The sequence below is a fragment of the Aethalodelphis obliquidens genome, unplaced genomic scaffold (assembly GCF_003676395.1).
Source record: "Aethalodelphis obliquidens isolate GAN/ISIS:26980383/991018 unplaced genomic scaffold, ASM367639v1 scaffold44, whole genome shotgun sequence".
Taxonomy (NCBI): Eukaryota; Metazoa; Chordata; class Mammalia; order Artiodactyla; family Delphinidae; genus Aethalodelphis; species Aethalodelphis obliquidens.
In genome coordinates this window covers 7,242,374-7,270,197 of record NW_020837988.1, presented here as the reverse complement: position 1 = coordinate 7,270,197, position 27,824 = coordinate 7,242,374, and the positions used below count along the sequence as shown (strand labels likewise).

General features: G+C 46.1%; 2 protein-coding genes and 1 pseudogene across 4 annotated transcripts in view; 1 reads left to right on the top strand and 2 right to left on the bottom strand.

Moving 5' to 3' along the window:
* SAP30BP (SAP30 binding protein) overlaps positions 1–11,055 on the bottom strand; it is a 33,711-nt gene extending 22,656 nt beyond the window's left edge. The window contains exons 1-3 of the mRNA XM_027080676.1: positions 10,697–11,055; positions 9,150–9,259; positions 6,685–6,732 (exon numbers count right to left, since the gene is read on the bottom strand). Coding sequence (XP_026936477.1) covers positions 6,685–6,732; positions 9,150–9,259; positions 10,697–10,802 — 264 coding nt within the window. The 5' untranslated portion in view covers positions 10,803–11,055. The remainder of the gene's footprint in view (positions 1–6,684; positions 6,733–9,149; positions 9,260–10,696) is intronic.
* Positions 4,021–6,677, bottom strand: LOC113606445 (deoxycytidylate deaminase pseudogene; annotated as a pseudogene).
* Positions 10,999–27,824, top strand: part of RECQL5 (RecQ like helicase 5) — a 38,255-nt gene continuing 21,429 nt past the window's right edge. Inside the window, exons 1-8 of one of the 3 annotated variants that reach the window (XM_027080672.1) lie at positions 10,999–11,153; positions 11,658–11,794; positions 12,635–12,756; positions 14,369–14,889; positions 15,477–15,580; positions 16,348–16,459; positions 17,861–18,023; positions 26,896–26,975. In XM_027080672.1, the coding sequence (XP_026936473.1) occupies positions 11,668–11,794; positions 12,635–12,756; positions 14,369–14,889; positions 15,477–15,580; positions 16,348–16,459; positions 17,861–18,023; positions 26,896–26,975 (1,229 nt within the window). In that variant the 5' untranslated portion in view covers positions 10,999–11,153; positions 11,658–11,667. Of the gene's footprint in view, positions 11,795–12,634; positions 12,757–14,368; positions 14,890–15,476; positions 15,581–16,347; positions 16,460–17,860; positions 18,024–26,895; positions 26,976–27,824 lie in introns of all 3 variants that reach the window. The other 2 variants (XM_027080673.1, XM_027080675.1) reach the window with 2 other exon arrangements.

The window sequence follows — 27,824 nt, the reverse complement described above, 5'->3', positions numbered from 1 at the left end:
ACTAGAAAAAGTGCTATATGACCCTTTCCATGTCAAAGACCTCTAAGAAAAAGTCCAAGTTTAAGCTCTAACAAGATAACCTTTGCTGTCCCATCCTGAAAAATAATTCTCCATAGAACATTCCTCAAGTGAGGGTTCCCCAGAAGCTCACCAAGCAAAGGCACACAACGACCCATCTCCACTCGCTGGAAAGGGCCTTGGTTCCTCTGCTGCACCCCCCAACCTGCCCTCTGAAGTAGAACCCACGCTGCTTGTCTGTGAAAAGCTTAGCATCTCCTTTTCCGATTCCAGAGTCCTGGAGGTATAGCAAACACACCCAAAGCCCAAAGAGGAAAACATTTTGCTCTGCATGGATCCTGCGGAAACTGGCAGCCTCTCCCCTTTCGTGGTGAATAAGAGAATGGCTGGCAGGCTCCCGAAAGTTCTTCCTAGAATCAGTTGTCAACAACAGACTCCTGTTGTTGAAACAAGCTCCTCGGGCTGTTTTCGGTCTCCAGATCTTTGATTCTGACATTTTAAAAGATCAATAATAGTGCTGGGTCGGGGCAGGGGGGTGGGGAAGGGCTGGAGAGGAGAGGAAGTTTGGGAATTACCGAGTCAGTTCTTCCCGAGGCAAATCCTTCATCTAAACTCTGAGTCAACTAACAACACATGCCGATGAAGACGCTCGACCTTCTTGAGGGAATTCAGGTGTGTACGTGCAGCCACCGAAGGCAGAGGCCCATTCACCGCGCTGAGCAAGGCCTTCACCAAGCCCCACCGCTCTGGGACTCTAAGACTATCTACCAGAGCAGTTCCCAAGCTGTCCATCAAGGCCCCCCAGGCCACCCCCCCCCGACAAAATTAAAAATTTCAAGGGAAACAGCATTACTTGACATCTGTCAGATACCACACTAATTTATGTATTATTTTTTTCAAGTGGCTACTAAATTGTGAGGACACGGATGCTGACTACAGGCAGCAAATTACTTAATAAACAGAATTGTTAGGTCATTTCTTTGGGCCTGGGAGTTCTGTGAAAACTTCCTGTGATACCAAGGGTGCCGTGAACTGACAAACTGTAGCAACTTCTGACCTCCAGGATGAGGGCGTAGAATCAGACTGTGTTTGGGTGAGAAGGCTGAGTACTGCTCACAGCTGCATCTTAGGCTGAGAAAAACTTGTTCCTACACGTTCTCTCCTATGAATGCCACAATCACCTGGAACAGTGGGTATCATGGCCCAGACTTCAGCCGAGCTGAGCACAGTTTAAGTTATGTGCCTGTTGGCCACAGCTGGAGGGCAGCTGAGCCAGCGCTCAACCCAGGTCTTCTGACTCCAAACCCACTAGACCGGCTCTGAGTTGTGAATGCCACATTTCTGCACTACTTTTGGGCTCGAAGGATTTTTTTTAAATGTTTTCTTTGAGCTGGGGTTGTACACGCCTTTTAAAAAATGCTGGCACAATTTTTTCCCCACCCGATGTCACCTCTTTGACCCAGAGACACTTTTATTTTGACAGATGTTTGCTCCTTGGGCTGAGAGGATTCTTTCCCTGGGTCAAAGCCTCGACCACAGCGCCTCAGGGGGCCGGCCATCCCACCCCGCACCGGGAAGCCGGGCCTCCCAGTCAGCTTGGCAATGGGCTGCTCCAGCTTGCCCGTGCCAGTTCATCAGTGCCCGTGTTTATTTGCAAAGGAAGAGTGTGTCAGGGACAGTGAGTGAGTGTAAATACCTTTATCCACAGGAACTGTGGGAGTGGGGAAAAAAATAAACAAGGGGAAAAGTTCCAGGGCAACTGAGGTAAAACAAGGACAAAGGAGAGTGGTGAAAAGGGAAGCTCACAGGCCAAGGGCAAACACATGGAGGAAACACTTGAGCCTTCGGGCCCCTGGCCCTGTGCTAAGGAGCTGGACAGACGACTGCCACTCCTAGTCCGACTTTTTCTAGGACAGCAGTGCCACCTTCTGCTGAGTAACTGAAACATCTGAGTCGGGCTGCTTACTGAAGAGATGAGACCAGAAAGTTGAAGTCAGAGAACAAGATATGGTGGAACAGAAATGCTGAAGCACTGTTTCCTGTGGGACACTCTGCCACGTCCTCCAGCTCCTTTTCCCTAGTTTAGGGCAAACTCAGCAACCTGAGGGCCCCATCCCTGCCACCCCGGGCTGATGGATCAGGACCAAAGGCTCCCTACAGAGGGGGGTCTGGAGTTCTCATCTCTTCCTCCAATTCCCAAATATGGGACTTGGCACTCATAGGTAACCCCAAACATCAGAGTGATAAAAATAAGGGCAATTTCCAGTCTTTGTACTCTACATTTGTACTTCCTAAAGTCAACAGATGATACAGTTGGAGAATACTCAACTTTGCTTATCCACAATGCCAAGTCCTTTCCCAGGGGGTCTTAGTCCAACCCCACCCTCACATTTCTTTTAGGACATTCGTTCCTGAAAAGGCCAGAAACAGAGCGTTCACTACCTCCTGTGGCACCTCGACTCACTCCTGGCCAGAGACGAAGGGCAGCTCTTCATTATGCGAAGGCAAACATCTCCTCGTTGCTTTGAGTTCTGTGTGGGGCTGCCACCGCCCTTCCCTCACCAGACCTTCAAACAGCAGACAGAACTTCCCACTCCCAGCTCCTTAACTTTCCCCCACGTGACGTGGCTTTAAGTCTCCTCACCTCTGCTCTCCTTGGAGCACAGTCCGGTTTAAAATGCAGAATCCAATACCCCACAACAGACCCACTGACATGTACGACCAGCCTGGGAAGCGTGCTGAGGGGGCACTGGTCGTCGCAACTAACGCTACTGAATGCAGACGGGCCAGACACCAGTAAGCTAAGTATTCGTTACACATGCTCAGTGAATCGTCACAAAACAAACGAGGCAGATTTGATTATGCGGTCTCGGTGTCCTCCAGACGCTCTACTGCCTCCAATACGGCTCAAGACCCCATAAGGCTAACAGCTCAACGGACAGGGCAATGAAAGCAGCCATCAAACAGTTAATTAATATTACCAACCCAAGAGTTTTGTTTTTGAAGAACAGTAGTTCTTGAAGTTGATCTGTGGACCCCTGGTGGGTCTGCAAGGTCAAAACTATTTGTGTAATACTAAGACATTATTTGCCCTTTCGCTGTGTTACATTTACAGGGGCAACAATGGGTAAACTTCTTGGCCCTTTAGAATAAATCAAAGCAGCGGCACCAAATTTAGCAGTAGTCATACTCTCGGTTTAAAAAAAGCAAATTTCACTTAAGAATATCCTTGAAGCAGTAAAAATGATTCACCTTGGTCACTGAGTACATTTTAACATTTTGTGTGACTGAGCTGCAAGCTGAACTAGCTGCTTTCTTCATGGAATATCACTTTTACTTGAAAGAATAACTGACAAACTACGGTTATTCAGACTTACGTAGCTGGCAGGCATTTTCTTAACAACAAAGCCCGCAACTTCAGGGAAAACTCTCATGGTATTACTTACTGGCAACGATAAAATTCAAGTCCTCAAGCAAAAATTAGACTCTGGGAAAATACATACTTCCCACTGTGAGCATGACAACTTTCTGATACTTCATGGCTTGTTTGATGAGATCAGAAATGTCACTAACAAATAAGATTTTTTTGGATACTACAGAACAAAATGTGTCAACATTTAGGAGACCTGCATAACTCGGTGAACCAACATTGTCCAAATCTCTAGTGTCTGATGATGTAATATCATGTATGGGCAAAAGAGCCATTTAAAGTGCGAGAGACCCGTGGATTTAAGTGAAGCAGAGTCCAAAAAGTTCATTGATTCACATTTTCGTTGCAACTAACCTTTAGGAAACTACCACCTGTTGAGTTATGATGAAGCATCAAACATCCACAAGTCCTTGAAGGGCTATCAAAATACCCTCCTCTTGGGCTTCCCTAGTGGCGCAGTGGTTGAGAGTCCGCCTGCCAATGCAGGGGACGCGGGTTCGTGCCCCGGTCCGGGAAGATCCCACATGCCGCGGAGCGGCTGGGCCCGTGAGCCATGGCCGCTGAGCCTGTGCATCTGGAGCCTGTGCTCCACAATGGGAGAGGCCACAACAGTGAGAGGCCCGCGTATCGCCAAAAAAAAAAAAAAAAAAAAGTTATGTGTAACTTTAAGATGAAAGGCATCAGCAGCTGCTTAGAAGAGGATAATCCAATCTTCTGGAGACTTAATGAGATGTAAGTCACTGGAGCTTCTGACTTGGTCTGCTGTTAATTGAATCAAAGTCAATGACAATCTGGCTGCACTTTGGTGTGAATTTCCTGAAGGAAACCCTGGCCATTTCAAACATGAGCCTCGCGGCTATTGTCTCATTGCTGTCGTGGTATTTATCAGACATGAAAATAACTTCTTTTATCCCGGCCTGGATGATGAGCTTAGCACATTCATTACACGGGAACAAGGCGACATACATGGTACAGCCTTTCACGTTGGCTGAGTTTTTGTTCATAATGGCATTCAGCTCGGCGTGGCACACCTAAGGGTATTTGGTATCCAGTATACTCTCCGCTGTCCTCCTCCAAGGCAAGAGGTCATCACTGCATCCATTTGGCATTCCATTGGACCCCATGCCCACAATCTTGTTTTCTGCATTCACGATGCAGGCTCCCACCTGGGAATTTGGATCTTTGCTCCTCTGTGCTGATAAGAAGGCCACTGCCATGAAATACTCAGGCCATTCCAAATAGTCATCACGTTTTTTACAGGGAAATTCGCTCATGCTGGGTCCACGCGGCCCTGCCGCCCACGTGGCAGCTCCTCTCGGACGCCCCGGAGGCCACCGTGTGCCCCGCGAGGTTGCCCAAGCGCCGCCGGCCCCACGCCGCTTCCCCAGCAGCACGTTGGACCGGGAGGGGGCGTCCCCGCGGCCGCCCGCTGCCCCGGCCGCCACTCCACTCCCGGCCCGCGACCTGCAGGCCGGCGCCCGTCCCCGCTGCCGCCGCCGTCCCTCCCAGGAAGGAAAGAGGGCTGGATTTTGTGTTCTCATTTCTGAGGGCTCCCTAACAGGAACAGAAATTGTTCCTTGAGGACTTTTCATTTCACAGATTGGAAATTCACACGACTGAATGAAATACAGTAACGCATATCAGTCAACCTCCACGTGGGACCAAGAAGGGGGAGGCTGAACACAAAACGACACTAACCAACTTCCCCATCCTACCCCCTCTCTTTCTTGGCCATTCTTCCTCTCTCATACAGGAATGTCATTCCCAGGGGATTTGCTGTATTCCAGAAGGGGTGACAGTTAAGGGCATGCACCCTGCTCTCCAGCCAACTTCCCCAGGAGGCTTCAGCTTCAGGCGAAGGCTGGCAGCTGTACACATAAAGGCTCCAGGTCCCACAAATCCTCCTTTCTGTCTACACCTGAAGCCCTGACACTTGGCGACCCCCAAGGCTTATTTTATGCACAGGCTCCAAGGCCCAAATACCCCAAACACTAAGACAGAAGATGGACACTAACACTACTGACCATTTTCTTTCTGTGAGCCCAAGCAGAGCTGGACGGTCCTTGATGCAGGCCACGGGTCTACCCTCCTGCTAGTAATGCTTGGCCAGGTTCTGAAGCCTGCATTCCTCACTAGGCACAGAAAAGAGCTGGCATTTGTGGTTTGTAGGACAACATTTTTTTTTACTCCTGCATGCTGGTGCCTAAACGTTCTTTCTCGGTAAAATTTCTTATCTGCATCATCCGCAGCTCTTCGTGGGTTTATTTCAATGGTTGGCACAGTTCTAGCCAATCACAAAATCAGCTCAAATTTGGAACAGCTCATGCTATATTTTTGGATATACCCCTGCTTTACCTTATAATTGGGGATAGTTCTCCTAAATTCCACTAGGACACCTTAAAGGCCTCAGCTGGTTTTAAAGCAGTTTTTAGACACAAAACTTGGTCCCTATTCCCCAGGCCCAGAGTAATGGAATTACTCTTTTTCTTTGAAAAAAAAAAAAAAAAAGTTTGTCCCCCAAAGAATGCTTCCTCAACAGGCACATTTGTATTAATGCCCAGCACACAGTACCCAACACTGGGGGGACAGGGTGGTGGTGGTGGTGGTGGTGTGTGTGTGTATGTGTGTGTGTGTGTGTGTATGTATGTATACGTGTGTGCCTTAACCTTCATCACGATGGGGTCAAGGATATGTAAATTACTCTCAGCTGCTACTGGGATGGAAACAAAAGAAGAAATGACTATGTTGTTTCAAAACAAGCCATTGTGTGTGGTTTACCCGAGAGTGGAAGGGCACAAGCCTGGAAAAACAAGGCTGAGGCTCAGCATCCCCCGTAGCTGGGAGAGGGCTCATTTCGTCTGGCTCTCTATGCCCTTCTTCACATCTAGACGACTAAAGAGAGCCCATGGTACATGAGGCAGCCCTTACGGCTTCCTGATTCTAAACACATTCCCACACCTGACCCACCTGCAGGGGCAGTGACCCCCAGAGCCCACCTGGGTTTGGAGCAGAGGTGGGCTGCTGCACTCAGCCCAGCCTTTCACCTTGGCAGCGAGGCTGGAAAGTGAGCTGCCTCAGGACAGTCCAGGGTAGCCTCCAGGCTTCTCTCCCTCGACTTACACATGGTTACACAGTATGTTAGTGAGACAGATCTTGACTAGACACACGAACTGAGCCATATTGTTAAAAATGCCTTGTTCGTATCCAGCCACCCCACCACAGCCAACACCAAATACCTTTGGGTCATCAGCCTCAGGTTTTTCAGTCTCTGAATCGTCATCTTCCTACAAGACAAAGAATTTAGAGGATTAAGCTTAAAGGACTGGGCCTGAGGTTCTCACATGCATAACAGGGTTTGGAGCAAATCTACCCAGCCTGGGTTGTCCCACCAAGAACCCCTCCCCTACCATATGACCCAGGCTCTAGAGAAAGAGAAGGGGAAAAAGAGATGTTGCGGCGGGGGGGAACGACAACGGCAGCTCAAAGTTGTTATGCCAGCAGTGCCATAGCCTATATTAATGAAAATGCCTGAGATTAAAAACCACAAACACAAAAATGGAGAAAGGTGGCAATATGCTTGAGAAAAGGATAAGATCGGGCGCCACAGGATAAAACAGAAATGGCGTTTCCAGTGAAGTATCGGTGATTTCAAACCCGGTATGAGTCTTTTTTTCCTTCTTTGTCTTTCATGTACACAAATACATCAGACTCAGAGCTCCAATAACATTGTTCGCCCCCGGAGTGCCATGACCCCCACACGCTATACCCCAGCGCTTCAACCAGCAACACCTGCACCAACATGAACAGTAGGAAGGTAGGCATCAAACGACCAGGGCGAGTGAGCGGGGAAAGGCAGGACTGAAGGGCAACGCCCAGCCTGTCCTGGGTCCCAGCTGAGTGGGCCCTGCCTCCATGCAAGCGCTCACAGAACTGCCGGTGACCCGTTCCATCCAGCCTTGCTCCCTATCCAAAGGGCCTGCCTGACACAAAGCACCACGCGGGCAAGGCATTTTCCAAAGTGTGCCCTGACCTCAACCAAGCTAGCCCACCATTCCACTAAATGCTAATGAAGGTCAAAGATCAGCTACCCTGTTAGGTAGCTATAATCCATATCCGTTCCACTACCCAGCACACCCCAATACGCGGGAGCCATGATTTAACATCCAACAGAAAACTGTTTCATTTGAAACTGCTTTTTTCAATCACTTTAACCCCCAAATTAAAAAGCCTGCCAGATGTTAATATAAACACCACCTGAGAGACCTGAACTACACTGATGGCTTTGAGATTTAATTGTCCTGCAAGGCATCAGTGAGCCACAGGTTTTAAACGCAATCTCCAAAATCTCCTCCAAATGAAACCCATCAGGCCAAATAATCAGAGATGTAGCTCAGCCAAGTACAATCACATTTTAGAATGTCTATATTGGGATTGGATGCGTGGATTTTACTAAAATTTGAAATAAAGCTTAAATCTGGTAAAAATTCTAGGCAAAGCAAATACAGAATAACACTTCAAAAACACACATCGTGCAAATTTGCTGAAGAAAATAGTTATGGATGTTAAGCCACTATGTACGCACTTAAGAAAAGCAAAAAAATGAAATAACTTACAAAGCTTTTCTAAACAATTTTAGTCAATTCTGAATTATCAGCAATCGTGGGGGAGGGGAGGCCTAAGGGGATAAAAAGGTCTTCCAAAACAACAGAAAATACAAAACGCGTTTTTGTTTAATTTGTAAAGCATTTTATCCCCGCCCTCCCCCCACCCCCCGCTTTTTTTGGCCGCACCTCACGGCTTGTGGGATCTTAGTTCCCCAACCAGGGATTGAAACTGGGCCCTCGCAGTGAAAGCACAGAGTCCTAACCACTGGACCGCCAGGCAATTCCCTGTGAAGCATTTTAATGTTAACATTTAAGTATCAACGAGTAACAAAATTTTCAAACAAATAATATAGAACACTGAGCGTTTTAATTAGAGCTGTTGCTAAATAACCAGATTTTATATTGAGATTCAACTTTGTATGTCTCTGTGTTAAGCACCAGCCTGAATCCTTGTTTTTCTCAACTTTAAAATTCTGGCCCATGATGCTCAGGTGACAGTGTACCTAAAGTCTTTCTGATTAATTAAGATGCAAGTTCTCTTTCCTTTGATAGTCAGCACATACTAAACATCAGGCAAGATTTGTGATCAAGAACACTTTGATAAAAAGTGCCAAGTAAAAAGTCAAGAAAGGAGTTAATAAGGATCAAAGCACAAATAACTGTCCTTCCTCGTCTTTCTAATAAACTGAAAAATTTGAATGAACCCCAACCAAGATTACAAATAACACAGAATTGAGTGCAGATATAAATGATACACCAATTAGGATGAATGCACTGTTACAAATGGAATAAATTATCTAAACAGGGAAAACCAACATAAAACACCCATGGATATCTGTGTTAAATAAAATTGTCCACTATCTTTTCCCCCAAGTTTCAATTCAAAGGTTAATACAAAATGGTTCAGGTGAAAACGAACTTGATTTTCAAATAGAACTACTGATATCCAACCCAGTTTCCTCAACTGATACTTAAGAAAATAAAAGTGGGGGAGGGGATGAAATTAGGCATGAAATGGAACACTGTTGGTACAGGTCAGAAAGTTTCTGATAAATGGTCCTCTGAGCAGCTCTGGATTTGGGAACAGACTTACTTACCGACTGTTTGCTATTCTCATCCTCCTCTTCTTCATAGCCATCTTCATCACCCCCGAGGCGAGAAAAATCATCCTCTCCATAGGCTTCAGATACCAATCCGCCCTTCTCCTCTTAAACAGAAGAGAAAAATAAAATGAATGAATGGGGAAAAGAATGCAAAAAAACCCCACCTGAGTTGCCAGGACTATCTCTGAAGAGAAAAGGAAACCTAAATCTCATGTAAGTGACCTTAGGCCCAGATTCTGCTTTTCGGAAGATCACAGAATTTAGTGCATGAATTCATTAAAAGAACAGGGAAGAAAACCAAGTAATATTAAATTCCGTTTCTAATGCTTCCAATCCGCCTATTATGCCAACTGAAGCCTTCCCTTCTCTGAACAATTATACCATGTTGTTTAAACATCTCTTTTGAACAAACGTATGGACACCAAGGGGGGAAAGTGGTGGGGGTGGGGTGGGGGTGGGTGGAGGGGGTGGGATGACTTGGGAGATTGGGGTTGACATATATACACTAATATGTATAAAACAGATAACTAATAAGAACCTGCTGTATAAAAAATAAAATAAAATTCCAGAAAAAACCCCATCTATTTTTATCTGCATATGTCTACCTTGTATCATAGGCACCAATGAACTTGTCTTCTCATCAAGACAAGGACTCTGTCATTCTCGATTTTGTGTGTCCTCCCCTAGGAACAGGACCTTAAATGGGGGCACCTGGAGAGGTTCCCAATCATACCTACTTGAGAAACAAAATCTTTTCCTACGTTTAAAACAAAAACAACAACAAAGCCCCCCCAAAAAACAAATTACTGGGAAACCACCAGAGAACTTCCTGACAGGCAGAGACCACAGAAAACTGAGAGGAGTTAACCCAGTCCAAGGCCCCCCGACCCCCATCACTTTCCAAATGAGGAAACCAAGGCCCAGGCACGTTGGGTAACTTGCTGCCTCTCTACGTCCCCATATAGATCTGTTCCCATTTCTTAACACTGTGATTCTTAACCAGGGTGGAGCAACAAAATCACCGATGGGCTTTAACAACTCACAAAGTAATGGAATCACCAAGAAGCCTTGGAAAGCTCACAAATGCCCAGGTTCTTCTCCAGATCTACTGAATTAGACTCCCTCGCAGTGGAGACAGGATGGATGTATTTTTAAAAGCTCCAAGATATGGCTAAAGCATATTGTTAATTAAAAGTTTCGCTCTCCCCCACCAAACAACAAGGCCGGAGAAAATAGGTGGTGGTTCAGTAGCCTTGGACCCTCTCCATCCTTCGTCCATCCTTCTGCCCAGCACGATACCCAGCAGGGAGAAGACTTTCAGTAAGTTTCGGAAGAATAATCCAATCAAAAGAAGGAGACGGTCCATTCTTGCTACAGAGCATCTAACGCTCCGACTATCCCAGGACCCTGAACGCCCTTCGGGGCTCCAGAGCCCGATACTTGGGGCACAATGACCATCTCTTTCCCTCCCGCCTGCTAGGGGAGCAGCATTCCGAGCAGACATCCGATTCTCCCCTTCCAGCTCCCTACTCGGGCCTCACCAGCTGTGCCGCCCGCCGTTTCAACTCCTGCCTCGCCGTCAGACTCGGGCTCTGAATCTTCCGCGTAAACTGCCAGAGACGACAGAACACTCTTCTTCCCCGCCATCTTATTCCCACAGCCCCGGCGTGGCTCACTCCTATGACTCCGAAGAGCCGACTTCCGGGCGGAAAGGCAACTACTTCCGGATCCCAGGAGACCCCGCGCCCGTTTCAGACCTAGAACCAATCAAAACGGCCGTTTCCGCGTCTGGCTCCGCCCCTCGCGCCAGCGCTTGCGTAACGTCATCACTGCGCGACGGATACAAGCTTGTGTGGGTTTACCTGACGTTGCATTCCCAGCAGTTTGGCTTTTGAGAGTTACCTGTGGCTTATGGGGGTCTTCGAGTAGTTCCCGAGCCAGCGGGCAGCAACTGCCCGACAAGAGCCCCTCGCTCCTTGGGGCCCACGGCCGGCTCTGATATCTTGGGGTGAAGAGAGGGAGGCTTCGGCTGGGGAAGGGAGGAAAGAACAGATCTAGGGTTCAGAGGAGGAAAAGGGAAGAGCTCTCCTCTGGGCGCGGGGGTCGTTGTGGGGGAGAAGGGGTCGGGGTCCTGGGGGGAAGAATGGTCGTCATGGCTGTGCTTATAGAGCAGAGGGTGGATCTTAGAAGAAAATTCCATCTTCTCCAAACTGTTCTGAAGACATTTGTGTTTTTTCTCGTGATCTGATTTCTAGCTCTGCGCTATACCGTGGCCTGGGATAGTTGGGTGTTTTTATTTTCACCGAGCATAAAATTGGAGATAATTACCCAGGAATGTATTGCTTGAGGCTGTTCACCTGGAGCTATATTATTAGAAAATAATATAGTTTTGAGTGTAATAAAGCAAACTTATAGAAAAAATAAGTAGGCTTTGAAAAGCAGAACAGAGGGTTCTCCTTGCAACCATATATGATCATCACCTTTGCCTTAACCTTTGGCCACTGTCGTCAAGATGAGTACCAACTCTTCCTCTCCTTTTGACCCTGAGCGTCGAGTCCGGAGCACGTTGAAGAAGGTCTTTGGGTTTGACTCTTTTAAGACGCCTTTGCAGGAGAGGGCAACCATGGCTGTAGTGAAAGGTAATGTTGCCAAACTACCTGCATTTATGTTTGTGCTGGCTATACCATAGCGCTGCCACTACAGAAGGAAGAACACCTTCCTTCTGACCCTTCCTTCCTCCCCACCCTTGGGCCATATTTGGTTTTGGAGCTCTTGTAGATCTGTCACCCAAAACTTGCAGTTTTATTGGCAGAACCACCCAGCTGTTCCGGTTCTGATATTTCGTAGACAAAGCTAAGGTTGTCTTTGAAAACAGCTCATAAATTTCCATTCTCCTTTTTGTGTAGGCAGTGAGGTGGAGGTGGGGTGGGGGCATGGCAGGAATAGCCGAAACCAGTCGCCTTCTAGGTAATTCCTGTGTTGAAGATTGAGTGGTCTGGGTCCCAAATAGGGAAGGAAGGAGTAATAATATTATAAAACTGAGATATGTTGACAAATGGTTGTTGTCAAAGGGGAGCAGCAGTGTCATGTTAATTACATTATAACACTTATAAACAAAAGCCCTCTAAGTGACGTTGTTTCCATGTCTATACAGATATGCCCACTCATCCAGGAGTATTCAGCTTTCATGGATGTTCAGTTCAATCATCCGTAGCCCAGCAGACTCAGACTTCTTACCCTTGTAGTTGTTATTGCCACTACTGGAAATGGTTTGTGTGCATTGCCAGATCTCCCTGGACCGCTTCCCTTTTCGTAGAAAGGATGGGAAGAGAATTGAGGTTATATTGAGACCCTTGTACGTGCCAGACACTCTGCGAGGAGTTTTTCCTACATTCTTGTTTAATTTTCAACAGCCTTGATGAAGGGGAGAGATTAAAAGGCAGGAAGCATTGAGATGTTGCCTTCTTGTATTTTTGCAGGCGACAAGGATGTCTTTGTGTGCATGCCCACAGGGGCAGGAAAATCCCTCTGCTATCAGCTCCCTGCTCTGTTGGCCAAAGGCATCACCATCGTGATCTCTCCTCTCATTGCTTTGATTCAGGTGAGGCTCAGGGGAATGAAGGTGGCAGCCCAGAAAGTTTAGAGGAAGGTGTTTTTTTTGGGGGGGGGGTGGTTAATAGCTGGAAATTTTACTTCTCCTTTCTTTGGTCTTTTTTAAAAAATTAATTTATTAATTTATTTTATTTTGCGCTGTGTTGCATCTTTGTTGCTGCACGTGGGCTTTCTCTAGTTGCAGCAAGTGGGGGCTACTCTTTGTTGTGGTGCTTGGACTCTAGGCGCGCGGGCTTCAGTAGTTGTGGCACGTGGGCTCAGTAGTTGTGGCTTGCGGCCTCTAGCGCATGGGCTCACTAGTTGTGGCGCACGGGCTTAGTTCCTCTGCAGCATGTGGGATCTTCCCCGACCAGGGATCGAACCTGTGTCCCCTGCATTGGCAGGCGGATTTTTAACCACTGCACCACCAGGGAAGTCCACCCTTCTTTGGTCTTTTGCCTCTTATTTTTCTTTGATTTCCCTATATCCCTCTCTGTATTGGGTTTCTGAATCACCCAAATGTGGGGTTCTCCACTAGTGCATATCACTCTGGTGGGTTATGAATGAGTCTTCTGTGTTTTGATGGCCTGAGGTCTCTCACCCTCCTTTGTAACTTTTTGCCTGGAGGAATATGGAACTGTATGTGTATGCACATACACACTCTCGTATGTACACATGTGCACTCTTTTTTTTTTTTTTCAATCTTCATAAACTTTTTTTTTTCCCCCTTTTTGCGATACGCGGGCCTCTCACTGTTGTGGCCTCTCCCGTTGCGGAGCACAGGCTCCGGACGCGCAGGCTCAGCGGCCACGGCTCACAGGCCCAGCCGCTCCGCGGCATGTGGGATCTTCCCCGACTGGGGCACGAACCTGTGTCCCCTGCATCGGCAGGCGGACTCTCAACCACTGTGCCAGCAGGGAAGCCCACATGTGCACTCTTGATGTTATAGAAGATGCAGGTGGATAGAGAGGTATAAATCAATATGGGGGAATCCCTGGTATATTCTGCTTTATTCTGGCGAGAGCACAGCCATGAGACAGAAAAAAAGATGAGAAACTTATTGGGATGTTGTTAACATCTGTTCTGTGCTTCTGACTATATTTAAGGCCTGCAGATGGACTGATAGAATCAGAAATGAGGAAGTGTGGCCGTTGGTTAAGAGCCATCCACCATGAAGAAAAGGAGAGAGAGAGAGAGAGGATAGAGAACAACAGTAACAATGCTTAGTGAGTGTGTACTAGTCTCAGGCTCTGTGCTAAGTGTTTAGGGGCATTAACGTACCTTCCAAGTATAAATTTTCATTTAATTCTTAAAACAATCCTATTAGGTAGTTTTACTCTTTTTATAGCAAAGTGAAAGAATGAGAGTGAGAAAATTGAAAGGTTAAGGTTAAGAACCAGCTGAAGAGCATGTGGTAATTGAGCCGGGATTAAATCCACATCTATCTGGCTCCACACATCAACCACTTCACCTTCTGTACTTCTTTTTATGCAAAGAGAAGACACGTTAGAGGGTAGGAGAAGGATGTTTTATGGCTGTGAAATACCCCAGGGAGTCACAGTGACGTTTACCACTGAGGCCTGAGGGCCACTTATAGTCCCCTCTCCCGCTTCTGCCCTCAGGACCAAGTGGACCACTTGCTGGCCCTGAAGGTCCAAGTGAGTACCCTGAACTCAAAGCTCTCGGCACAGCAGAAGAAGGAGCTGCTCTGTGACCTGGAGCAGGAAAAGCCCTGGACCAAGCTTCTGTACATCACGCCAGAGATGGCGGCTTCTGCCTCCTTCCAGCCCGCCCTAAACTCCTTGGCGTCTCGCCACCTGCTCTCCTACCTCGTGGTGGATGAAGCTCATTGTGTTTCCCAGTGGGGGCACGACTTCCGTCCTGACTACTTGCGTCTGGGAGCCCTGCGCCCCCGCCTGGCCCACGCCCCCTGTGTGGCTCTCACTGCCACAGCCACCCCGCAGGTCCGAGAGGATGTGTTTGCCGCCCTGCAGCTGAAGCAGCCAGTTGCCACCTTCAAGACTCCCTGCTTCCGGGCCAACCTCTTCTATGATGTGCAGTTCAAGGAACTGCTTCCTGATCCCTACGGGAACCTGAGGGACTTCTGCCTTAAGGCTCTCGGACAGAAGGCTGATAAAGGGGTGAGGGCATTGAGGTTGGGGGGCCAAGGTACATCAGGGGCGGCGGGCTGCTGTGTGCGGCCTAGAGAAGGATTCTCATTTCCAAGCTCTTTGCTTTTCTAGCTTCCTCAGCCAGGACTAGCCATAGCTTCTTAAAACTCGTGCACAGAGTTGTCCCTTTGGTTTCCTGGCCTTGTCCCCCTTACTGGGGTTCCTGTGTCCCGGAGTCCTCCTGTGGGGGGGCCTTTGCAGACCTATCCAAGGCTCGTGGGGAGGAGGCAAGGGTTAGAAAAGTTGGGTTTTGAGCTGCTTTGGTCCTGCCTTGTTAGAAAGTAGCAGGGCTGTGCTAGGTGGTCTGCCTCAGAGGAGACCGTGAGCCTGACGAGAGAGAGTTAGAGCTGCTTTTAAAGCAGGGACTTCCCCGGCGGACCAGTGGTTGGGACCTGGCTCTTTCACTGCTGGGGCGTGAGTTCAGTCCCTGGTCAGAGAACTAAGGTCGAACAAGCCGCGTGATGCGGCCAATAAATAAAAAATAAAAAGAGCAGGCTGCAGTGCGATGGGTTGTCTTGTTCTTCCCCATGCTTATTTTCTTCCCGTGTCTCCCCTTTCAGTTGTCCGGCTGCGGCATTGTCTACTGCAGGACGAGGGAGGCCTGTGAACAGCTGGCTATAGAGCTCAGTTACAGGGGCGTGAATGCCAAGGCGTACCACGCAGGTAAGGGGCACCTGGGCCACGTGGCCCTCCTTACTCTCAGAAGCCTCTTTTTTTTTTTTTTTTTTTTTTTTTTGCGGTACTCGGGCCTCTCACTGTTGTGGCCTCTCCCGTTGCGGAGCACAGGCTCCGGATGCGCAGGCTCAGCGGCCATGGCTCACGGGCCCAGCCGCTCAGCGGCATGTGGGATCTCCCCGGACCGGGGCACGAACCCGCGTCCCCTGCATCGGCAGGCGGACTCCTAACCACTGCGCCACCAGGGAAGCCCTCTCAGAAGCCTCTTAGCTGGTCTTTTGTTCCTTAAGAATCCTGGATAATCAGGTGGTCCATCATCTTTTTCCAGATACCCAGGCAGAGCTAAAGTGATTCACTTAAATTCACAAAAAGGAGTCTAGACCCAAATGAGATCTAAAAGGAGAATTGTGACTCCTGAATTCTTATTGTCACCCTGTGCCCACCCAGCAGCAGATGAGTTTTTTTAGCCCAGATATTGGTATCATGGAAAGAGCACAGGCTCTGGAGGCCAATGGACTTGGGTTTGAATCCTGGCTGTCACATTTATGGAGTGCTCTGTGCCACACACAGGCCTGGGTCTCTACGTTTACTGGCTCAGGCTTGGTGGGTTAAGTGCCTGGCCTGAGGTCATACAGCTGGTAAGTGATGGATTCAGTGTGTGTACTGTGCCCAGCACAGCGTCAGACTCAAGGTAGACCTCAGGGGAAACCCAAGGGAAATGCAAGTTCCCTTCTTCACCTTCCCCTCTTTTCTAGGACTGAAGGCTCCTGAAAGAACGCTGGTGCAGAACGAGTGGATGGAGGAGAAGGTCCCTGTAATTGTTGCAACTATTAGTTTTGGAATGGGAGTGGACAAAGCCAATGTCAGGTGAGCCCTTGTTCTTGTCTGACTTTGCCAGTTGGGGCCTGGCTCCGGCGGGGGGGGTGGGCCTCCTGGTGCTCTGTCTGGGGAGCCAGGTCTGTGTGTCCTTCTAGGGCCAGAGGGGAAGGAGGCCCCAGGATAGGGTCCCTGGTACATAGTCCAAACGCTGACAGGTTCTGTGCACAGTTCCTCTGCTCCCTGGTGATGGCACAGCACGGTTCTTCCATCCCCCAGAAGAGGGGGCAGCATGCAGACCATCAGGCTCACCCTTTAACACAGCCCCGCTCACTCCCACCTTAGCATCTGGAGCCTGTGAGGGGGTGGAATGAACTATCTTAAAACTGCTCCCTGTGCAAAACTGAAGGCAAAGATCTCGTTCCCGTCACTCCTTGTTACTGTTTACTGGACAGTCCAGAAGAGATGGGTACATCCCAGCCTCCTAGCCCCACACTGGCCACTGTTGGGAAGTCTTTTACCTCCAGGCATGCTTGACCTTCTGGAGACATTTTGGGCTGCAGCCTGAAGCCCTTTGCTCTGATTAACACCAACAGTAATGCCTTGTGTGATTTACAGAGCACTTTTGCATACGTGGTCTTGTTAAGCCTCATAGTGACCCTGAGTTGGTCAGGGTAGGAATTAGACTGTGAACTATACTTGAGATAACGTGGACTTTGGAATCAGCGTTTGAATCCTGGGTCAGCTGTGTCTTATAATGGATCAACTTTGGAGTCAGACACTCCTAGGCTCAAATCCTAGCTCTGCTGTCCCCTTGTACAAATTTACCTCTCTGAATCCCACATTCATTGTCTATAAAATGAGACTACCTCACATGATGGTGACTGTAATGATTTTTTTTTTTTTTTTTTTTTTTGCGGTACGCGGGCCTCTCACTGTTGTGGCCTCTCCAGTTGTGGAGCACAGGCTCCGGACGCACAGGCTCAGCGGCCATGGCTCACGGGCCTAGCGGCATGTGGGATCTTCCCAGACCGGGGCACAAACCCGTGTCCCCTGCATCGGCAGGCGGACTCTCAACCACTGCGCCACCAGGGAAGCCCCACTGTAATGATTTAACAAGACAAATATATACACTGGCTCATAGTAGGTACTTCATAAGTATTATCCTTTTTCCTCTTCAAAGATGTTATAAAGGACTTACCCAGCTCATAAGTGTCCTAATCTTGTTTCGTTAAGTCCGCTAGTTTTTCCATGAGCTGCTCCATGGCGAGAAGGCCTGCTGAAGGACTGCAGGGTCCTAGCCATGCTTACTCTGGGGCCTATCTCTGCCTCTCTGCCTGCCAGCCTCCTACTCCTGATCCCTGTGGAGACCCCTGCTCCGCTGACTGGGAGTCACTTCTCCCCTCAGCTTTTCTGCCACATCTCATGCTGCTTGACCCTTGGATCTTACAGGTTTGTCGCCCACTGGAATATTGCCAAGTCTATGGCTGGGTACTACCAGGAGTCTGGCCGGGCGGGCAGAGACGGAAAGCCTTCCTGGTGCCGTCTGTATTACTCTAGGAATGACCGGGACCAAGTCAGCTTCCTGATCAGGAAGGAAGTAGCAAAACTCCAGGTAAGTCCTGGGCAGTAGGAGCCCTTCTTGTCCGAACCCACCGCTCTGCAATTTCTGAACCCAGATGGAGCTTCTGTAATCTGGAGGGCTGCTCCTGAGGCTAGAAGGTACAGCAAGGTGGGGAATGGGGTGTTGGTGGATAGCTTATAACTAGGTTAGACTTTTTTCTTTATACTTAATTGATCTTCGTACAGTCTGTTGTGTGTGTGTTATTTTACATAGTCAAGATCAATCCTGCCTTGTTTTAAATTAGCATTGTTACATAAGCACTTTCCCATATTGTTGTAAGTTCTTTGATTTTAGCCTTTTTTAAAAACTGGTTGCATATTCTTTGTAGAGAACCTAGACACAGACTCAGGAATATAACAGAACTTGGTGTATGATAGGTGGCATTAGAAATCAACAGGAAAATGACGAACTGTTGAATAATTTATTCTAGAAAAAGATAAAATAGAACACTACCTCCCATGCCATATACATATGAATTACAGGTGGATTAAAGACCTCAAAAAACTGTAAAACTGGGCTTCCCTGGTGGTGCAGTGGCTGAGAGTCTGCCTGCCGATGCGGGGGACGCGGGTTCGTGCCCGGTCCGGGAAGATCCCACATGCCGCGGAGCGGCTGAGCCTGTGAGCCATGGCCGCTGAGCCTGCGCGTCCGGAGCCTGTGCTCCACAACGGGAGAGGCCGCAACAGTGAGAGGCCCGCGTACCGCAAAAAAAAAAAAAAAAAAACTGTAAAACTGGGGAGAAAATATTTCATGGCCTTGAGGAAGGGAAGAGTATGTCAAGATTTTTTTTTTAAATTAATTTATTTATTTTGGCTGCACCGGTCTTGGTTGCAGCATGTGGAATCTTCATTGCGGCATGTGAGCTCTTAGTTGTGGCATGTGTGCAGGATCTAGTTCCCTGACCAGGGATCGAACCTGGGCCCCCTGCATTGGAAGCACAGAGTCTTACCCACTGGACCACCAGGGAAGTCCCTATGTCAAGATTTTTAAAAGCAGAAATCATCAAAGAAGACTTGATCTGTTTGACTAAATTCGAGCTAAAATTTTCTTTATAGTGACAGACACCATAAACAAAGTGAAAAAATGAGCCATTTGGGGATTTCATCATGATAGACATCATTGGCTGGTTGTATAGAACTCCTGCAGGTAAAACAGTAAAAGGCAAACAGCTACATAGCAAAAAGGATGGATTTCACAGAAGAGGAAGCCAGAATATCTAATAAACATACAAAGAGAAAAAAAAAACATACAAAGAGATGCTCAGCCTCACTTAGGAATCAGAGAAATGCAAATCAGGTGACAAGCTATCATTTTATACCCATCAGACTGGCCAAAGTGTAAAACATCTTCATAGTCACTGTTGGCAAGGATGTGGGGAGAGGGCAGCTCATGACATGGTCAGGATTATAAGCTAGAACGGCTTCTTTGAAGAGACGAGGTGACACGTGTACGTGGAGGGGCCTGGTGCACTGCGACTCAGCAGTTCCACATCTAGGTAGACAGGGTGTCAGTGCACATGATGGACTGTATGAGGGTATACAGGGATGTTGGCTGCAGCAACACAGTGGGGAAATAAAACTCTTCCTCTGTGGGGTGTGGGGTAAGTAAACAGTGGGCTAGTCACACAGTGGAATGGTCCAGAGCAGTTAAAAATGAAGCAGTAACTCTCCATGAATCAACATGGATTAAACCCCCCCAAAACATAATGTGTGACGTTGCAAAAGGATGCACATCGACTTTTCCTTATAAGAAAGATTGAACACAAGGGCTTATTCCTGATCCCCACCAAAAGGACGATAAAAGGATGAAAAGTATATAAACTCACAGGGACAAGGAGAAAAGATACCAGCAGATAGAAATTTTAACAAATGTCTGCCTAGGAAACCCCAAAGACTCTACTAGAAATCTACTAGGATTCATAAGAAAACTTGGCAAGATGGCTGAACATAAGAGAAACATTACTGTAAATACCTAGGAATAGAAATGAAAACATGTTTAATTTGCAAGAATAAAACTTATAAAATACCTAGAAGTAAATGTTACAGGTTCTTATCAAGAGAATTTTTTTAAAACCTCCCCAGTTGATGTTAATATGCAGCCAGGGATGAGAGCCACTGATTTAGATGAGAAAACTAAAACCTCATTGAAAGAACACAAACTGTACAGATACAAAAGTGATTGGGAAGACTTAAAACTGCCTTTTCTCCTCAAAGTTAATATAAGTATTTCATGAAGTCCCGATTGAAATCCCAAAAAACTTCTATTGGGAAGTAGAATCTTAGAATTTATGTGCAAGAATAAGTGCTCAAGAACAGCCAGGAAAAGTATGAAAAAGAAGAATGATGAAGGGGGTGTGCTTAACCCAGCATCAGAATATGCTGTGCTGCTACCCCGATCAAATCCATGTAATACAGTAACAGCCATTGGAACAGATGAGAGAATTAATAAAAGAGAATTAATAAGTCCTAGAGAAAACAACAAATAACATACAAGGGAACTCCCATAAGGTTAACAGCTGATTTCTCAGCAGAAACTCTACAAGCCAGAAGGGAGTGGCATGATATATTTAAAGTAATGAAAGGGAAGAACCTACAACCAAGATTACTCTACCCAGCAAGGATCTCATTCAGGTTCGATGGAGAAATCAAAAGCTTTACAGACAAGCAAAAGCTAAGAGAATTCAGCACTACCAAACCAGCTCTACAACAAATGCTAAAGGAACTTCTCTAAGTGGGAAACACAAGAGAAGAAAAGGACCTACAAAAACAAACCCAAAACAATTAAGAAAATGGTAATAGGAACATACATATCGATAATTACCTTAAATGTCAACGGGTTAAATGCTCCAACAAAAGACACAGGCTTGCTGAATGGATACAAAAACAAAACCCATATATATGCTGTCTACAAGAGACCCACTTCAGACCTAGGGACACATACAGACTGAAAGTGAGGGGATGGAAAAAGATATTCCATGCAAATGGAAATCAAAAGAAAGCTGGAGTACTAATACTCATATTAGATAAAATAGACTTTAAAGAATGTTACAAGAGACAAGGAAGGACACTGCATAATGATCAAAGTATATGTACCCAACATAGGAGCACCTCAATTCATAAGGCAAATGCTAACAGCTGTAAAAGAGGAAATTGACAGTAACACAATAATAGTGGGGGACTTTAACACCTCACTTACACCAATGGACAGATCATCCAGACAGAAAATTAATGAGGAAACACAACCTTTAAGTGACACAATAGACCAGATAGATTTAATTGATATTTATAGGACATTCCATCTGAAAGCAGCAGATTACACTTTCTTCTCAAGTGCACACAGAACATTCTCCAAGATAGATCACATCTTGGGTCACAAATCAAGCCTCGGTAAATTTAAGAAAATTGAAATCGTATCAAGCATCTTTTCTGACCACAACACTATGAGATTAGAAATCAGTTACAGGGAAAAAAACGTAAAAAACACAAACACATGGAGGCTAAATAATATGTCACTAAATAACCAAGAGATCACTGAAGAAGTCAAAGAGGAAATCAGAAAATACCTAGAAACAAATGACAACGAAAACACGATGATCAAAAACCTATGGGGGCTTCCCTGGTGGTGCAGTGGTTGAGAGTCCGCCTGCCGATGCAGGGGACACGGGTTCGTGCCCTGGTCCGGGAGGATCCCGCATGCCGCGGAGCGGCTGGGCCTGTGAGCCGTGGCCGCTGAGCCTGCACGTCTGGAGCCTGTGTTCCACAACGGGAGAGGCCACAACAGTGAGACGCCTGCATACCGCAAAAAAAAAAAAAAAAAAAAAAAAAACCTATGGGATGCAGCAAAAGCATTTCTAAGAGGGAAGTTTATAGCAATACAGTCCTCCCTCAAGAAACAAGAAAAATCTCAAACAATCTAACTTTACACCTAAAGTAACTAGAGAAAGAGGAACAAACAAAACCCAAAGTTAGTAGGAGAAAAGAAATCAAAAGATCAGAGCAGAAATAAATGAAATAGAAACAAAGAAAACAGTAGCAAAGATCAATAAAACTAAAAGCTGGGGCTTCCCTGGTGGCGCAATGGTTAGGAATCTGCCTGCCAATGCAGGGGACACGGGTTCGAGCCCTGGTCCAGGAAGATCCCACGTGCCGCAGAGCAACTAAGCCCGTGCACCACAACTACTGAGCCCGTGTGCTGCAACTACTGAAGCCTGCATGGCAAGAGCCATGCTCCACAACGAGAGGAGCCACCACAATGAGAAGCCCGTGCATTGCAGCGAAGGGTAGCCCGCGCTCGCCGCAACTAGAGAAAGCCCGCTTGCAGCAATGAAAGACCCAACACAGCCAATAAATAAATAAATCAAAAAATAAAAATAAAAGCTGGTTTTTTGAGAAGATAAACAAAATTGATAAACCTTTAGCTACACTCTTCAAGAAAAAGAGGGAGAGGACTCAAATCGATAAAATTAGAATAAGAAAGGAGAATTTACAATGGACACTGCAGAAATACAAAGCATCATAAGAGACTACTACTACTCTATGCCAATAAAATGGACAACCTGGAAGAAATGGACAAATTCTTGGAAAGGTATAACCTTCCAAGACTGAACCAGGAAGAAATAGAAAATATGAACAGACCAAGCACAAGTAATAAAATTGAAACTGTGATTAAAAATCTTCCAACGACAGCAACAAAAATCTCCCCACAAACAAAAGTCCAGGACTGGATGGCTTCACAGGTGAATTCTTTCAAACATTTAGAGAAGAGCTAACACCCATCCTTCTCAAACTCTTCCCAAAAATTGCAGAGGAACACTCCCAAACTCATTCTACGAGGCGACCATCACCCTGATACCAAAACCAGACAAAGATGTCACAAAAAAAAGAAAATTACAGACCAGCATCACTGATGAACATAGATGCAAAAATTCTCAACAAAATACTAGCAAACAGAATCCAGCAACACATTAAAAGAATCATACACCATGATCAAGTGGGATTTATCTCAGGGATGCAAGGATTCTTCAATATATGCAAAGCAATCAATGTGATACACCTTATTAACAAACTGAAGAATAACCATATGATCATTTCAATAGATGCAGAAAAAGCTTTTGACAAAATTCAACACCGATTTAATATAAAAATGGTACAGATGAACTGGTTTGCAAGGCAGAAATAGAGACACAGATGTAGAGAACAAACGTATGGACACCAAGGGGGGAAAGTGGCAGGGGGGATGGTGGTGGGATGAATTGGGAGATTGGGATTGACATGTATACACTAATATGTATAAAATAGATAAGAACCTGCTGTATAAAAAATAAATTCAAAGAACAAACAAACCAAAAAAAAAAAAGGTCCTAGAATACATCGTTTAATATTGATGAAGCTGATAAATTCAGTTTAATGGGAAAAGAATGAATTGTCTAATAGCTGGTGCTGACACAGCAGGAATAAAATAAAAGTGCCCCATTTGACACCTTATATAAAAGACAGATTAAGGACCTCATGTAAAAACTAAACAAAATTTAGTCCAGTGTGCCACCTAGGGCTGGAGATATGGTGAAGATATTTTTGTAATGAAAATTAAAAATCCAGAAAGCTGTCTTTTAAAAAACCAAATATTTGAATATATAAAAAATAGTAAGTTTCTATAAATCCTGAACCTATGGAAAAAATATACGTTGTGAAAGATACCGTAAACAAATAGACTGTAGATCTGGAAAAATATTTAATATAAAACGCAAACAAAAGGTTGAAGTTGAGAATAAATAGTTTTCACCAACTGACAAGAAAAACAAAGGATATGAAAGGAAAGTTCCCAGAAAAGCTCATCCAAATGGCTCGTCTAAAGATGTTCAAATTAGGTAGTAATCAGGTAAATGCAAATTAAAGTAAAATGATTTGACACGTGTGTAAAAAGAGCTCAAACTCCTGTTGCTAGTGGGCATGTGAAGGAAAGAGTGCCTGCACTTCGCCAAGAGAAAAATGCAGTGTTACAGTCTTTTGTGGGGAAGCAATCTAGCAATATCTATTTAAATTTTAAAATGCAGATACCCTTTGACCTAGATATCCTATTTCTGGAACCAAATCACCTGAAATAAGAGTGGCAGTGGGGACTTGCCTGGGGGTGCAGTGGTTAAGAATCAGCCTGCCAATGCAGGGGACGTGGGTTCAGTCCCTGGTCCGGGTAGATCCCACATGCCACGGAGTAACTAAGCCCGTGTGCCACAGCTACTGAGCCCACGCACCCTAGAGCCTGTGCTCCGCAACAAGAGAAGCCACCGCAATGAGAAGCCCACGCACTGCAATGAAGAGTAGCCCCCGCACTGCAATGAAGAGTAGCCCCCGCTCGCTGCAACTCGAGAAAGCCTGCATACAGCAAAGAAGACCAAAAACTGCAGCCAAAAATAAATAAGTAAATAAAAGTGGCAGTGTGCCCTTATGTGCTCAAGGGCTTGAATGGTAGAATTGATCATGAGGACAGAAAATCGGAAACAAACTAAATATCTAGCAATAGGGAGTGAAGAAGAAATGATAGTAAATACTCCCCATAGGGTAATAGGCATAGCTGGGGGCCCAGGAAGTCTCGTATCTTCCTTTTTATAAAAATCATATTTATTACTGTTTCACTTTATAGGTTTGCTATATTGAAATGTAAGTTCCATGACAGCAGGAACCTTTCCTGTGTAGCTGTAATTAATGCCTAGCTCAGTGCTGGGAATGTAGTTTAGTGCTTAATAAGTGTTTATTGAATAAATGAATAAATTTGAATGACGGGAGAGAAGGTGGATGCAAGTAGCGATTGGGAATGAAGAGGTCTTGCGAGGACCAAGGATGATAGTTTGCCATGACCTAAGGGAGTGTGATTAACTTGTCTGAAGTTCAAATTAGACAAGGAAAAGATTTCGGTAAGGTGATTAGGTATAAGGTATTTATTTAAAACTTACTAACACAGTGAATTACAAGAACTCACACTGGGCTCATCATTGAGACATTTGAGATCATTTGAGATAAAGAGATGATCCAGGGGCTTCCCTGGTGGCACAGTGGTTAAGAATCCACCTGCCAATGCAGGGGACACGGGTTCAAGCTCTGGTCCGGGAAGATCCCACATGCCGCAGAGTGACTAAGCCCGTGTGCCACAACTACTGAGCCCGCGTGCCACAGCTACTGAAGCCCATGTGCCTGGAGCCTGTGCTCTGCAACAAGAGAAGCCACCGCAATGAAAAGCCCGTGCACTGCAATGAAGAGTAGCCCCCACTCACTGCAACTTGAGAAAGCCTGTGCATGGCAATGAAGACCCAATGCAGTGGAAAAAAAATTTTTAATAAAAAATAAATAAAAAAGAGATGATCCAGAAAGCTTCCAGAGAGGTGTTACATGGAGGACGGGGAGTCCAAAGAGCACCAGTTTTCACCATTGTAATATTCGAAACGAGAAACAGTGCTTCCAAATGCTAAATAAACCATCCCATCTAGAATTTCCTACCCAGCCAATCAGTTAGTGTGAAAGTAGGATAAAGACATTTTCAGACAGACGGTTTTAAGAAACTTTCTCCTTTGGAGAAGCTACTAAAGGATGTTCTCCACTGCAGAGGCTGTCAACTAGGAAAGGAAGATGGAGACCTGACCCAGGAGCGAGGCAAAGGGAGTGTCCTAGGACGAGAGTGAAGGGTAGTCTCGGCTGTGCACCAGGCCTGGAGAGCAGAGGCCCAGGTGGAACATGGGGATGGAAGGCACCAGGAAGGACGTTTCCAAAGATAAAAGTGGACCTTGGCCATCATTGGCCCCCGCTTCCCGAAGTGAATTTTTCATTACATCAGAACATTTGGGGGGGTATTCGTGATGCACTGAAATCTAAGGAAATGAAAAAACAGGTCAGCTGTTAATTTCAGGAGAAACAACGTTGTCAAAGGATATGTGATCATGGGAAATAGTAAAAATATAATCAAGCGGTTAGCTCTGAAGAATCACCTTAAGGGAAATTGTGATGTAATAAGAAATCGTGATATAAATATATTGGGAGAATGGAAGTAGAGGAAGTATGTGGATTTGTGTGTTTGGGAGATGGGAACCATTCAACTTCCGGAAGCAGAAAGAATAGAGAATGTCTTGGGTATTAGTGTCTGCTATATTTTCTTGGCTCTTCTGTATTTTAAACTTTTTCACAATTTTTTTTAAGATTTTTTTCTTTGATGTGGACCATTTTTAAAGTCTTTATTGAATTTGTTACAGTATTGCTTCTGTTTTACGTTTTGCTGTTTTGGTTGCGAGGCATGTGGGATCTTAGCTCCCCGACCAGGGATCAAACCCACAACCCCTGCATTGGAAGGCGAAGTCTTAACCACTGGACCGCCAGGGAAGTCCCTTCACAGTTTTTTAAAAGGAAAATTTAACAAATAACCATGTACCAAAAGGCAAATAACGTATAATCCCAACACTCAGAAGTAATGACTGTCAACGTTTAGTGTATGTCCTTCCACACATACAGAGGTTAGTATGTTCCTTCACACACTCGTGTATGTATTTAACCCCTATTAAATTAGGTCATATTATACAGTGATTCCCAAATGCCATTCCCCGGGCCCTTTGCATGAGAATCACCTGAGCAGCTTTTTGAAAATATAAACTCCCTGGAGCTCCAGGTTCAGAAAGTTCAATTCAGTAGTCTTGCTGAATTGGGCCTCAGGTCTTTTAAAGTTACCCAGGTGATTCCGATGCATGGTCAGGTGTGGGGACTCTGTTTTGTGAATGGCTTTATTAGTGTCATTTGATATTTTTCTCTCTCACCATTTGTTGGGCTACTACATTTGTAGTCCAACTATGTAAGACTTTTACTGAATGGTCGTTTCTTGTCTCCAGGAGAAGAGAGGGAACAAAGCATCCGATAAAGCTGCTGTCTTGGCCTTTGATGCCCTGGTGGCCTTCTGTGAAGAATCGGGGTGAGTGACTTATCTTGTGTGTGGAAACAAGTGTTAGTGAGATCTTTTCCTCTCCCAGCACTGCTAGTTAACAAGCTAACATAGGACAGTTCTTGGGCCACCAAGGGACCCCTGCCTGCTGAAAGCCATCGTGTGGGAATATTTCCTGTCGGAGCATGGAAGTTGGTACCCTCCCACCTTTCTGTGGAAGGCCCCAGAAACTCTCGCACTGTGAGGATTCGTTGAGTATTTTGGGTGGTCATCCACCCATCCCACTCCACCCACTTCTGGAGTGGCTGGCACCCTGGGTGACTCAGTTCCGAGAGATGTGACCAGTTCTGAGCCATTGGCATTGTGGTGATAATGTGCCACTGCGCTGTACTACTGCTTCACTTGTGGAGTAGTCACTCATCCCAGACCCAAGCAGAGACGTGTGGCCCAGTTTATGTCTTGGGAGGGCAGGGGCGGTAATGTGCTTGGAGAGAAATCAACTTTTCTAACATAACACCAGCCTGCCTACTTGGAACCCACTTATCTATTTGATCTGAATCTGCTGGCGGTGGGGGCCATGAAAGAGCCTGATAGCTGCTCAGCAACAGGCAGACTGTGGCCGGGAGAGCCCTGGGCACGAGCAGCTGTGGGCGCACTGTATGAGGGGCATCCAGAGCATTCTGGACAAGCTGGGAGCACTTGCATTTGTGTAGCCCTTTGCTCGAAAAACCTGTTTGATTCCTCTGCTCTCACTGGTCAGATCTCGTTGGACAACCCTGTAAGGTAGATGAGGCAGAATTGATTGCTTCAGACTTAAGAGATGAACAGACCACTGTCCAGAGAGGTCGTGGTTGGGAGTTCCCTGGCGGTCCAGTGGTT